Below are 14,888 nucleotides of genomic sequence, written 5' to 3'. Positions count from 1 at the left end.
GATGTGATCAGATGTATAAATCATATTGTGACAGTACTGACTGAAAAGCTGCATAAAGTGTACATACTGTAGATACTGACAAGGTGCGCAGGCGTAAGCCAATCACTACATCACATTCTTATTGTATCTGAAAAGTTATTTTGTAACTGCTTTCTGAAAGCAAATCACAAAACTTTCTTTTTTGAAAGATAGCCTCCCCAAAATGAAGGCCTCTAGTTCCTAATAACAAAATTCATTAACCGTGTACTTTACATTTGGGTAATGCTCTGCTATCTGTGGTATGTTTGTAAAACGATCAGAATGTGTGGGGGGAATTCAACTCTTACACCACACTAAAATGAACAGTTCAGAATACGAGAAAGGCTCCTGTTGTTGTGGAGGAGGTCTGGCATTTCTAAATACACGGAAGAGCGTTACAGGTTTAAAACAGGCACACTTTTGATTTCTGCTGTCTGGAATTGGAAGAGTTTGGGTCCACCAGGAGCACTGGATCTGGGCTGAGGACCATCTTTCTGTTTTCTTTCACAGCTTTTTTGTTTCCTCATTTATACTATGAAAATCACAGTGTTATGAAAAGGTTTTGGAGGGTAAATAAAACTTTGAGTTAAGGTGGAGAAGAAGCTGAATTAACCACTTTGATTTAATACATAGAACGGTTTCCAGTGAACAAGTAGTGAAAAAAGCCTTGCAGACCAGTCATAGCAGAAAAGAGCAAACGTGTTTCATTGAGTGTAAGGCGGGAAGGCAGCTATCTCTGTTTTGTGTTTATTTGTGCTCCATGACCTTCAACAAAAAACTCTCCAGTTTGGACATAAAGCCAACTGTGTGATAACTGCTGCCCCAAGCAACTATAAGTCCTCCTCCATCTTTTTCTCATTCCCTTCCCCCAGCTCTTCTGAACCATCCCTCTCTTCTCTCTTCTCTCTCTCAGTTCAGTGTAGTGTAGCAAGGCAGAAACCGACCCACCAGCTGTGACAGGGTTTAGACCTCTTAAAATATTGCTGTCTGGCCATGTAAGGATGCACTCGGCGTCATCTGCGTTAGTCTGGTCAGTCAATCCATTTTTACTGAAGGCTCAGAGATTAATGGCCTTGGAACAAAGGGAGACCCCCTCTGGTGCATTGTGTGCAGATGAGTCCTTCCATTGTGTGCCAATAATGCTTCACCTACATGGGGCCTTCAGAGACTTAGGGCAGTGAACTGTGGCCGCCATCCAGGTCCGCCAACTTCTTATGATATGAAGATGCCATGCTGTGTCTGAAGATGTTATAAAGGCATACAGGCATGCTAAGACAAGGGAACCTGTGTCAAGTGCAGGATAGATCATTAATATTATCATATAGCACCTTTCAGTGTTGGCCATATTTCAAAACTATTTTCATGTGAAGCACAGAGTACTTTTAACAAAATATGTAATTATGCCATTTTTATCTAGAGGTAGTCTTTAACCAATGACTTTTATTATTTTTCTAGTTCCAGTTTTTTACCCATTGGATTGAAGTACCTGCCAGGAACTCCGGTTAGTCAGTCATTGTAATCTGTAGTCCCTTTAATGCTGAAAATAATCACAAAGAGCATTACAGCATATTAACAGGCATACGCTGCATAAGACAAAGCAAAACATAACACCGCAAAGGCAAGTTAGGAGGCTTCTTAAGGTCTTGTAGTGTGGCAGCAGTAGGATTATGATAAGCTCATTTTCAGGACCACCACACAGTAAAGTCAGCTGATGTTGTGTTTCTCCATCGTGGGCCCTTGAAAACAGGGGACAACTTCAAATGTGTTAATGACCACAGCAAAATATTAAATCCATACTGCTGCCCGCCTTGAATAGATTTTCATACAGTATATCTGTAAATATTTTGGATAGATCTAATAAAACTTGTTACTGTTGCTTTTCTTGTTAGGGGATTAAGGCAGCTTATGTGGTCTCTGTCATCGTCGAAGTGAGCACATGTGCCTCATGATGGGTGCATCAAAATGACAAGCTAAAGTACCAACACAGAGGCCATAAACTAGAAGGGTCGCCTCAATTTCCTGAGGAGATTTAGGTTGTTTGTTGCATGCAGGCCTCTCCTTCCATGTTTTCTACCAGTCTGTTGTGGCCAAAGTATTTTTCAAAGCTGTAGTGTGCTGGGAAAAAGGCATTTGTGCAGGTGGTGCCAACATAGTAAATAAACTGATTAAAAAGGTTAGTTCAACCTTAGGTGTCAGGCTGGTCTCACTAAATGAAGTGGTAAAACAGAGGTCACTCAGCAAACTGCTTACTATCCTGAACAATGACGCGCACCCCTTTATGAAGCTTTGGCCAAACAGACGAGCACATTTTCTTTGTGATCAAATTGTTATTAACAAAGTATAAATCATAAAGAATTGCAACAGCTCACAGAAAGGTATATTATAATATACCAATAAAATGCTCAAACACACACACCTGGTCTTATATGAACAAAGAGCCCTGTAGTGGAAGGCACAACGAAAAAAAAAGGATAACTAAATAAATAATTAAATAATCTAAGTACATTTAGATATGCAATTTCCCTCTATATGAGTTAGGACAAGTTGGGAGGCTGACTGCCAGTTTAAAATACAGGTGCTAGATGAACCATTAACCTGTGCTTCAGATAATTCAAGCAAAATGAGATTAAAAAAGGTTTTCCATAAATCAATTAATAATAAACTTGGTGATTTCCAGCAAGATGCTAAGGCTAAGGACAGCAGAAAAGTCCAGAAGAAGAAATAAAGGAATTTTATAAAAAGAATAGATGAGAGAAATTTTGAAATTACCCTAAAGAATCTGCAACTGTGGCACACTCCTAGAACATGTGTGAAAAAATACCAAAGGACTTATAGTACAAAGGATGAGCACATTTAGCAACAGTCTGAGACAACTGTGTTGCTCCAAGGAGCGCTATACAAGATCATTTCTACCCTCGGCCATATGGAACTGCTCCTCGGTCATGGTGGTCTCATTAGGTGTGTGCTGAATGGTCCTGAGCTGGTCTAGCAGTCATCTTAATAGACTATGGTGCTATGGGTAATATACTGTTATAATGACTGACATCCTATACTGTAACTTACGAGTACAACATGTGCAATACTAATCACTTTACTCTTAGTAAATGCCCACATATTATCAATCTACTAATAGATAATTCAAGTTTTATGTGTATTTGTGTCTTGTTAGCATATTTAAGATTATTTATAATTCCTGTTGTATACATATTTGTGCATTTTTTCCTCTGCTGCTGTAACCCAGCAATTTTCTTTGGTATTAATAAAGTATCTATCTATCTATCTATCTATCTGATCTTACTGCTACCATTTTGCAAGACAGATAACCGTTTACATCTAAAATGTCAATCCTCAGAGTGATTACAAAATTAAGATCTGTCCATTCGAGAAATGATGATGTACAGATGTTTGTTTTAACACAGGCAGTGTAGTAGCACAGAACTGTCATTCCTGCCTCACACCACCAGCATCTGCATGGAGTTTACATATTCTATTATATTTACATATTGATTAACATCGGTCAGTGTGCTTAAATGGCTTAGGTTACCTGTTTTAACACAGAACACTAGAAATGAGTAATACTTGTCAACTACCAAAAAAATGTAGTCCTTCTTATGCTGTGAAGTAAATTACATACATCCGCTTTTTGCAAGGTATACTTGTACAGTGTCTTACGTATGTAAATGTAAAAACTGTGAGTGACTGTTACAATTTTCAGATAATATTGTCTACTTGTTTTAAAGAATAGACACAGCAATTTATATCAACATTTTAATAATGTCAATAATGGTATTTGGAGACAATTTTCGCAAGTGAAAAGTATACACTGGAGGAAATCCCGTCCCTGGTGCTGAGAAAGACAAGTAGTAAGGATAAGTACACGGCTGGTTTCCTTTTAAAATGGCTGAATCGCTCAAAAAAGTTTAGCTTTTTTGCCCTATTCCTTCATAAAATGACATAGATGTGCTGTTTGGCAATATGTCTGCAATTTCAAGACACTGATCAATACTCAATTAACTTGGCTTGAAAAACTGACATATTTGGCATGTTTGAGGCTTTCGTTTTCAAGTCTGAACCCTTGGCTTCTTCAGTGTCCTTAAGGTGTAATGTGAGCCTTTCAGTGTGTTCTCCTCAGATGGTGTATTTGATGCATTATAGGAAGGCACTAACTCATTACTCTGAGTTCTTGGAGTTGACTAACATGTTGATTAGATCCTGCTGATGTTTAAATCAGAAACAATCAAAGGTGTGGCATTTTAACAATGCCAGCCTAGAATCTGGGGAGAATATACTTTAATGCAAATATATCTTAAATGCAGAAATAGCTAAACCAGTAAACTAATTGGACAGTGTGCCAAAGTACAAAAATGATTTAGCAATAGATTAGATTATGAATGTGGTAGTAATTAAAAACTGTGGCCACTTCAGCCATCGAGGGAGAGAGAGCACGCAATGATACAGCGCATTGGCACACGCACCTCATGACACCGCAGCAACCTACCAACTCCAATGCAATGGAACAGTGTGAGTTTTTTTTTTTTCCCACAGTGGCTAGAGAGCCAATCCTGCCACCAACCCCCAAGATTGCCCTGAAAGTTGGAGGACCTGCTTGCAGGGCTGGAGTCAGGCTAGCTTTGTACCCAGGAGATAACAACAGCAGGTTAACAGCCTTGCTCAAGGAGGGAGGCTTTTTATCCCTACAAAATATGACTGACACAATGGACAACAAATATTTTTCTAAGCTATAGGCTGTCCATGTTTCACTGATTGCTGTATTTATACACATTTCACAATAGTGAATCTAATTTTGCAATAAATGTCTGACATACATTTTCTACAGAAGTGTGCAGTAAATCTGACTGATCCATCAAAAATTTTCTGAAACACTTGTTTCTGTGAAAGTGTGGGTGAAACAAACACATCTAGCAGGAAGAAGGCATATTGAAGTAAGTTCATGGAAACCATGTAATAATGGCATATTAATAATTAACTGGTAAGATCATCTGCGGTATGTGGTGACACCACTGCTGCTTTGGAAGATGATAATGTTGGGACACTGCCAGTAGACTCTTTTATTTCATTGTAAGGAGCATTTGTTATTAATGACAATTTTTCTACAGTTAGACAACAGTGAATGATGGAATTAGATTGTGGGTTATTCTGAGACTGGGACAAAAACAGTGTGATGTAAATATATTGATATTTAGAGACTGGCTTGTCTCCATACTGTATGGAATAAAACATTGACTGAAGCTGAGTTGTTCACTATGCACTCTCTTAACCATTGGTCAAGAGTCTGGGCCACAGAATGCTCTTACTAGTGGTCTGTAAGAATTATCATGAACAGCAATGAAAATTCAGGCCTTCATTCAGACATGGCATGTAATCACAGCCATGTGGATCTTAGATAGATAGAGATAGATAGATAGATAGATACTTTATTAATCCCAAGGGGAAATTCACATAATCCAGCAGCAGTATATTGATAAAAAAAAACACAATATTAAATTTAAATAGTAATAAAAATGAAAAAAAAAATAGCAGACAATAACTTTGAGTAATGTTAGCATTTACTCCCCCGAGTGGAATTGAAGAGTCGCATAGTGTGAGGGAGGAACGATCTCCTCAGTCTGTCAGTGGAGCAGGACATTGACAAAAGTCTGTCACTGAAGCTACTCCTCTGTCTGGAGATGACACTGTTAAGTGGATGCAGTGGATTCTTCATGATTGACAGGAGTTTGCTTAGTGCCCGTCGCTCTGTCACAGATGTTAAACTTTTTAAATTTACTCCTACAATAGAGCCTGCCTTCTTAACAAGTTTGTCAATTGAGAGGCTTTCTTCCAAAAAAAAAAAAAAAACTTTGACAGCAAGTTTGGCTATACAGCATGTAATAGTCTGAAGTGTTTTTAACAGTGTGGATAAGGGGTTGTGATGTGTTCTTTTAAGTAGTTATAACATTAGCCATTAACACTATAGGGTAATGACTTGAATAAGTGAACTTCATAAGTAAGAATGAGCTGCTGTACCCACTAAAATCAAGGTTGGTCTTATCTACAACATGGCGTTAGACGGCTTATAGTAGGCTATACTGTCTTGTCAGGGTAAGGAGAGCACAAGCATATGAAATAAAATTTTATCATTTAATTTTGATGACATTTGTGACACTCAATACAGTTTTTTGGCTTCCATTATATTAAAGGCAAAACAAATTTGGAATTTGCAAATGAAACTTGCACCAATCAGAGAAAAAAGACTTCTTCACATCCATTTCTGAAAAGGCACAAGACTTTGATGTCACAACATATGTGGTGCCTTATTCTATAAATGGTTGCCGTGTCATAAATAGGAAATATGAATCACAAGTTGACCTTTGAAGTAGTCCTATTTGTGTATGTGGTTTTCTAGAAGATGAAGCAGTATGCCAACGAAGTACTCAGTGAGGCATGCTTAAGAGAAATTGCACCACCATTGCCTTGTCATGCATTTGTGACTGTTCTAAGTGATGCTGTTCCCCTACACAGGCAATGCAGAATGAGAAGATGCTCAACAATGAGTTACTTGTCCTCAGAGAGCAGTTCAGAGAGAAGGCCTTTTCACTGCAAGAGGAGGAGGGTCTTGTACATTCACTAAAAAAGGAGGTAACTGACAATTCTTTTTATGTGTTTATTTTTTATCTTCTGCATTTAGAGTTTGCATATTTTTCCTTAGGTATACCATTATTGCTTAGCACATCCTCTGATAACATTAGCTATAAAGTTGTAAAGTTTATGTTTATTTATTGAATTTTTCACTCGTTAAACCGTTTTTCTTTGAGTAAAAATGTAGGTTATACTTCAGTCATTTGTTGGTCAAAATTAGCAGTGCGTACAACTCTGTTTTCTAAAATACACAGCTTAAAATGGCATCCTATTGGAAATATAAAATGAGTGATTTTCTCAAAACTCTCAATTATACATTAGCAGCAAGCAACACTCCTCTTCTTCTCTTTTCTCCCAAGTCACATACATTGACAGAAGTAAATAACTATTTAAGTGGTTCAGACTGTTTTAGGGACTTAGTTATGTTGTGATCTAAATAGTACAAACTACTGCCTTCACTCTTCCATGTATGAACCTCTAGAAGAATGACGACTGCAGCTAACAGGGTGTATATTTGTGACACATCAGAAGGCCAGGCAGACTTCATTTGTGCTTTAACTGACTTGGCCTTTGTTTTGTCTTGGTAGAGTAATATATTGCTCTATTTTCCCCTTTTGTATTATTAATATGTAGCCTCTGTCAGAACGCCTCAAATCTCACAGACTTACCACTGTTTATAAGGTATTATAGTATATAACTTCTCTCCACCTTCCCTCCTAAATCTATAACCTCAGGCAATTAGGTGTAGTAAAAGACAAGCAGGAGTTTAGTTACAATTTAAACAATGTATTATTGATGATAATCATACATAATAACAATAATTTTCATAAATAATAACAATATGCAAAGTACATTTGAATATTGGCAACCATATAACCTGATTAAATGGTGATGTGTAGTTCAGGCGGCACACAGACTTGTTAGTTATTTAAAATGTCTCTGGCTAAGGCATCATTTGTGGTCAGCTTTCTTCAGAACAGGCAGCATGCCTGTTTCAATATGGCTGCCGAGCTGTGCTCTTCACTGGTGTGGTGTTCTTGTCAGTTCATGCATCAGTGTGGTAAGAGAGAGAGATGCTCCTTCATCAGATGTTAGTAAGAGAGAAAGAATGAGGTTATGCAAGCAGATTTATAGATATTCTGTCCAACCCCTACAGCCAATAGGACATTGTGGTACTTAAAGGCTTCTGATACAAGCCAGTTCCAAACAGCCATACTTCAGACCAATGGGGGAACAGAAAACATCTTAACACCTGGCATCCCCCAAAACCCCATGTTAAGGTAAAGCTTGGCAGTTAGGGAGTCTGGCTTTCCTGTGCGGGTTAAGAGACTTTAGCAGAGAAACACTTGCCAAACTGGTTTCAAGCACTTCCCCCAAATCCTGTTGTAAAATTCAAAGAGACTCAGTCCCAAAAGGCAGGGGCAAACAGGAATGCTTCTCACTAATGTAACACCAATATCACATTGCTTTGCCTAAATTACAAATAAAGACATACAAAATATTTATCAAGTTATATGCAAAATCTTACATCACAACAGCCTTGGATTGTGGCCTGTTCATGAAGTTATTGGTCAGTTTGAACAGAACATGCTAAGAGAAGAGATGATTATTGTGCTTAGGAGAAAGGTGATTGGACATCAGGCTGAAATACCATGAGGGTGTTTTAATTCAAGTGAATTGTAAGGGTTTGAGATGAATGTGATTAGAATGACGAACAACTAGAGCTCAGAAGAGAAAATGGTAATGGATGGAAATGCGAATACAAAGGGTGGCAAGTAAAGGTGAGTGTAGTATTGTGTTCATGATTCAGTTCAATTGAATATATTCATACATAATGTTTGTCACAAAATAGGCTCAAAGCACAGAAACAGATATAAAGCAGTAAAAAAGTGTAAAAACAGCATATGCTTACATATTATGAAAGCAGGGTGTATTATCAATAAATTTGTAATACTTACCAGGTACATTACTAGGCTGGTACTCCTGCACTTTATGATTAACAAAGATACACACATATACACATAGAGGTCCTATTCACACAAAGTCCCTGGTGATGACAATTACAAGACACCCTGCAATATTCCACATAGGACCACCTTCACATAAATACATGCCAAATGCCTGTCACTCTTAGCGCTAACAAACGTACGATTGTCCTTGAGACACACAAACACTCAATCACTTTGGTTATATGGCTACTTTCTAGCCAACAGTGTCTTATTTCTACTGTACTTGTTCTAAATATCAAGTTATGACCTCTCAGCCTTGTTAACCTTGCTGGCAAGGACACGGTAATCTTCCTACACTAGGGCGCCCAAATATTTACTTCAATCACTCAAGATATAAATAAAATATAAGTGTATAGATACAAAAAGTATAAAAGCAACATGGCATTTACTAAAGTGTAATAAATAAAATAGAAAGCAAAATCTGGATATAATTTTTAAAAAAGCTTACTTAAATTAGCATTGTCAAGTGTGAATGTTGTCCTGGATGGCATTTTGATTAAGATATCGGTGTAATTCATTTGTTGCTTTCTCCTATGTCCACATGAAACGGTCATTAATGTCTCGATCTCTGATGTTACTTTCTATGTCATTGCTGCCTTCTGTCACTGCTCTTTTAGTCCCTCGAAAGCCATATTGATGTTAAAACACATAAGAGGGATTCTGGGAAATGTGACATTACACACATTTGATTGAAAAGCTGAGACCGAAGTGGCACTGTTATTTAGAGAGAGGCTTATTAGGCTGTGAGGAAGTTTCGGCTTGTTTTTCTGACCTTGTGTGTTGGGCTCAGACAATCATGCTTCCCGACTTTTAGTACTGACCAAGGCACATTGTAGATAATTCTTTAATTTCGCCAAGGTGGCTTAATTTCCTAGTTAATGTCTACACAAAATCCTTAGTCCTTTGGAAGGAGTTCCACTTTTCTTCACAAAAATCAATAAGAAAAATTCCAGTCAGTAAACAGTGATCACACATTTTATAATTTCATTAGCCAGAACAGCTTTATTTCCTAATAAAATACTTTTTTTTTTTTTTACCAGCAATGCTATAATGCTGAGTTACCAATCTGATAGGCAGCATATACAGGGCAAAGAGTGTGAGGGCCAAAACAGACCCTTGATGGACTCCACAGGTCACAGAAGCAGAGGAAGAGGAAAACCTACCAATATTTACAGAAAAAGCTCTATTATTAAGATAGGATTTAAACCAGGCAAAGGCAGTACTCTGAATGCCTATCAAATGCTCCAGATGATTTACCAAGATGGTAAGTCAGTTGTATCAAAAGCAGCACTAAGGTCTAGTTGGGTCAGAGAGGTGCGGTCCCAGTATCATCTTCCAACAATAGGTCATTAGTCCGTCTTAACAAAGTGGATTCTGACCTGTGGAGCGCTGTGTAACGCAATTAAAATTTTAAAAAAGCTGATGTTTGATTTGGAAAGTCATGAACTGTAAATGCACAGCCTTTTCTGTGATTTTTAGTTTAAAAAAGGGGTAGCTTGGATCAGGTCGAAAACGTTTAAGAGCTGATTGATCGAGATTAGGTTTTTTAAGAATGGGCTGGACAACAGCAGTTTTGTGGCTGGTTGGCACAGTACCTGACACTAAACAACAATTTACGATTGATAAAATGCTTGGACCAATGACGTTTCTTGCCTTTTATATGAAGATGAGAAGGCTTAATATCCAAATCCTGTGGTTTCTATTGCCAAAAGCAGGGTGGGCCTTCTTGGCATGTACGAGGCTACTTATTTTGTGTATTAACCTGTATACAACAAGGTGCTTTTGTAAATGATTAATTCACATTGAATTTTTAAAACTGCATTTTCATAGAAAAAAATGAGTTTCTGTTTATTTACTTTAAGTTAATCTCAGCATTAATGTGAATTATTAAATATCGGAGTCCAGGGTTAGCGTAAGCCTTTTACCCAGTGCTGCCAGGATAGATTCCTGAGTCTTGTGACTGTAGAACATTGGATTAGGCAGGTTTAGGAAATTATTGGAAGAATGAATGGACTTGTAATATGAATAATGATTACCCTATGGTCAGTATTAAAAATGTTTGTGAGTAACCTAATACTTCCTTAACTATTTAACCAGTTTCAATATCCATTAGCACAGTTCTCAAAAACTAAATTGATGATTGCAACCCTGCTAAAGCTGCTAGCAGTCACAGTGGTTACCTGTTGGACTATTAGGAGGCTGATATGAAATAATCCTACACAATCTCTTGGTAGTGACATACAGAGCAGCTGACACTTGGATACACTTTTGCCACACTCATAAGAACAATGAGATATGTATTTATTTTTTTACACAGGTGCTGGTGTTGTCAGAGCAGAAATGTACCTTGGAACATCAAATCAAAAATGTCTGTGAGGAGAATTCATATCTGCAGGCCAGTTTAAGCTCCTTACACAAGCAGATTACAGAGCTGGAAGAAGGGAATCGGGAACACATGCGGCAGGTGAGAAAAAGATCCAGGAATCAAAATCTGAACACATTCTTTTCTGTCTTACCATAGGGCATAGGACAGACTTAAAACAGTTTCCTGGACACAAAAAAGGAAAATAACTGCATATGTGTAGTTGTTGTAGAAGGAAATATTTTTGCCTGTATTAAATTATGGATAAATTGTTCTTTTGTATGGAAGCCAAGAGAGGATGTGTGATATCATTCATTTTTTAAAATTTTCTCAAAATAAAAGAATATTTTCTAGAGATCTCGATAAAATGACACTTCGTTTTCTTGAGGTAATTGAAAAATGTTCTCGTAATCTTAAGAAAATGAAACGTTTCCCAAAGATAAATATACAGTCGACCCTTGACATACGACCGGCCTGACATGCGAACAACTTGATTTACGACCAACATCTTGTGTTACGACCCGAATGCGGTCACGTGTATCTGCTTGTGCGATTGTAAACAAACAGCCGAGAGCGTTCATAAGCATCAGTCGAAGCCCAGATACATGTGTTTGTGGACGTAATTTCGGTCAGTGCAGTGATTTATCTATATATATATATATAATTCACTAAGACCATGGCAAGCAAGGCGCATAATTGCTAAGTAAGGAAGAGAAGGTAACTAAGGTAAAGAATGCGATTGTTAAGGGATGTTAGCTAGCGGGCTGGCGCGGCACATGATGATGTCATCAGGCTGAGTCAGCACCGGCTTGCTTTGGAGTGTATTATTACAGCAGTTCACAACACGGCCAGCTTTGAACTGAGTGCTCGACTACTGTCATTATTAACTTGAGAAACAGCGATCACAATCGAAACGAAGAAGGAAATTAGGCGGAAATATGAGAGTGGCGTTTGTGACCGATCTCGCTAATATGTACAGCATGTCAAAATCCACCATCTCGACAATTTTACAAATAAAAGATTTGCATAAGGAGGCTCCTTCTAAACAATAACCACCTTCCGTTTCATTCTCCTCCTCCTCCCTTCCTGCAGCCCAAAGATGTCAAATTAAATGGTGAGTACAGTATGAAATTGTTGTTTCTGGTAGGCTAGGCGCTTTTTATAACTTTTTGGTTAGTACATTAGAAAAATTATTGGTGTTTTAGTAAATTATGCACATTATACAACCCTTTTTTATTATGAAAAGGTTAAGTAAGTGTTGCTGTGGGAGGTTCGGAGCGCATTATGGATATTTCCATTATTTCTTATGGGAAAAATAGTCTTGACTTACAACCAACTTGAGTTACAACCAGCCCTCGCGAACGAATTGAGTTCGTAAGTCAAGGGTCCACTGTAGGATATTAGAGCAATGTAGATGACAACAGGCCATTCAGCCCAGCAAAGCTCGCCAGTCCTAAACACTTAATTCTTTTAAAATAGCATCAAGTCTATATAGCTTAATGATTAGCATACTAGATGCCATATGATGACTGGATTACGAGTTGCTAGAGACCTTGTGTGCTAAGCACAATCACGTTTAAACCTAGAATGTATCCTGAAATGGACATGCAGAAGACTAAAGAAGGAAACTAAATTAAAATTAGCACATAAACAGCTATGATAAATTCACACTCTTTGGCATTGGTGTAAATTGAAGTATCATTGGCTTCTCATGCCATATCACCTGGATGCAAGTGCACTTCACTAACAATAAATTTGAAGTTGTCCCATTTTACTTCATCAGTGCTGTCAATGAGTGGGGTGTTTGCTCAAAAATATCTCGATACTGAAAATGTGCCTATGTTGGCCATTGCAGTTTGGCACAAAGCAGACGTGCAAAAATCATCCAGCATGATTATACCGGTACCAAACAGGCTTGCATTTGTGCAAATATCACATGAGTTCTCCTCAGTTACTATCGTTGTTGTTGTTATCTTTTGGCAAGCTCGCCAGGAGTAAAGGCTAAGTTGCATTTCAAGAAAGTGATTCTGTTATCTTGAGAAAACAATAAAAAAAAAATAATGATGTTACAGTTCCTGTACAAAATTATATTATCTCAAGAAAAAAAATGTATTGTACATCCTCTTTCGCTTCTGTACTTTGTATACATTCACTAATTTATTTTCTTTATCTGTTGTGAGACTGCAAGTGGATACTGGTATGCAGATCAAATCTGGGAGCAGTACACTTGCACTTCTGTCATTGGACTCCAGGCCGAGATATCTCCGGTGTGGAGTTGGCCTCACTGTTTCTGTAGACTTTCACCAGATAATTGTGTCTCAGAGTCTAAACCCACAGACATGCTCTCGGGTAGACTGATAACATCACCTCCTGTGAGGTGTTATTGTGTACTGTGAGAGTGTGTTACACAAACAAGACTTGTACAACAGACAGGCCAAAAGGAAAAATGTTAAGAAAATGTGCTCTTTCATTCCTTTTTTCCTACTGCTGGTGCACATGAGCCTTGTAAAAATCTGAATAGAAAATCCTCAACTTTGCAAGGCCAGCTTGATAGTACTGGAGATAGAGCTGCCATTGAATGATAGATAAGCCTTAAATTAATATCTTTGGCTGTATTGCATGCAGTTACATGAGTGCCAGAACGCACTGGTAGAATCCCGGAATATAAACCAGGAGCTGCAGGCACAACTGGATGAGCTAAGAGAAGAGGCCTCATTCCATCTGGCCACCCACAGTGACACATCTCTACAGTCCGAGATCACGCTGAGTCTGGAGAGTGAAAATGCATCCTGGACACAGGAGGTAGAGCAGGTATGATTTGTACATGTTTGCTACTGGTCCTCTGCCGCCTTATCTGTAATTGCATAACACAACATTAACTGGAAAAATGTTTCCCTGAAAATAGGAAATAACATTTTTGTAGGTTTACAGACCAGGGGCCTCATGTATAACGCCGTGCGTAGAACTCGCACTATAACATGGCGTAAGCACAAAAGCCGAAATGTGTTTACGCACAGAAAAATCCAGATGCAGGAATCTGTGCGTACTCCAACTTCCACGTTCTTCCGCTACATAAATCCCGGTCAGCGTGAAAACTAACGCTCATGCACGCGCTTTATGTAACGCCCCAAATCCTCCCAGAATTACGCCTCTTTGAATATGCAAATCAATATAAATCGCCCTTAAGCTCAGCCTTCTGTGAAAAGACAATGGGAAAAGCACGGGGGAAAATATAAGAATTTCAGCGAATACCAAGTGGAGGCAAAGGAAAAACATACTATTTGTTCAAATAAGCCGTGGTATAATCAACAAAAGGAAGTTGATCGAGTGACATAGTGTGTTGGAGAAACTTGAAAGCTCACGTTCACAAAATCGCACAGTGCCGGAAATAAAAAAGAAGTCACATATCAAAGTCGCCGTAAAAAGGCGAGTTGTAGCCCACTGTCTGAGTGTCATATGAAAGCTTATTAGGGTACAGAGAAAAAAAGGCACACAGTGGGGAAAAAGCACGAAATGTCAACTTCAATCTCGACATTTCCACTTTAATCATGTAGTTTATTTTGTCATTAAAGTAGAACATCATAAACTTCATCTTAAAATCGTTTAATTAACCAGTTTCTCAAATCACATCGTAATTAAAGTAGCACGTTAAATGCTTTGTTTTGTATTTGATCTTCTATGTGCTCTATGTGTGTGAATCACTACTTGCTTCTTAAACCGGCTCTCTTCCTCCAACTGGACACAGAGTCCATTACATTTGTGATATTACAGCTCTCTGAATAACTAAAATACTGAGATGTATACGTGATGTCATTTTCATGATGATAGGAGTTAAAGCACGTTATTAAACATGTGTTTCACTT

General features: G+C 38.1%; 1 protein-coding gene across 1 annotated transcript in view; it reads left to right on the top strand.

Moving 5' to 3' along the window:
- The window catches only part of LOC120531505 (BICD family-like cargo adapter 1), a 49,752-nt gene that overhangs the window by 18,988 nt on the left and 15,876 nt on the right, over positions 1-14,888 (top strand). Inside the window, exons 3-5 of the mRNA XM_039756974.1 lie at positions 6,538-6,654; positions 10,981-11,127; positions 13,651-13,836. Of these exons, the coding sequence (XP_039612908.1) occupies positions 6,538-6,654; positions 10,981-11,127; positions 13,651-13,836 (450 nt within the window). The remainder of the gene's footprint in view (positions 1-6,537; positions 6,655-10,980; positions 11,128-13,650; positions 13,837-14,888) is intronic.

This window comes from Polypterus senegalus, chromosome 6, assembly GCF_016835505.1.
Source record: "Polypterus senegalus isolate Bchr_013 chromosome 6, ASM1683550v1, whole genome shotgun sequence".
NCBI lineage: Eukaryota > Metazoa > Chordata > Cladistia > Polypteriformes > Polypteridae > Polypterus > Polypterus senegalus.
Note: the sequence above shows the minus strand (reverse complement) of the source record. Positions and strands in the feature narration are given on the sequence as shown.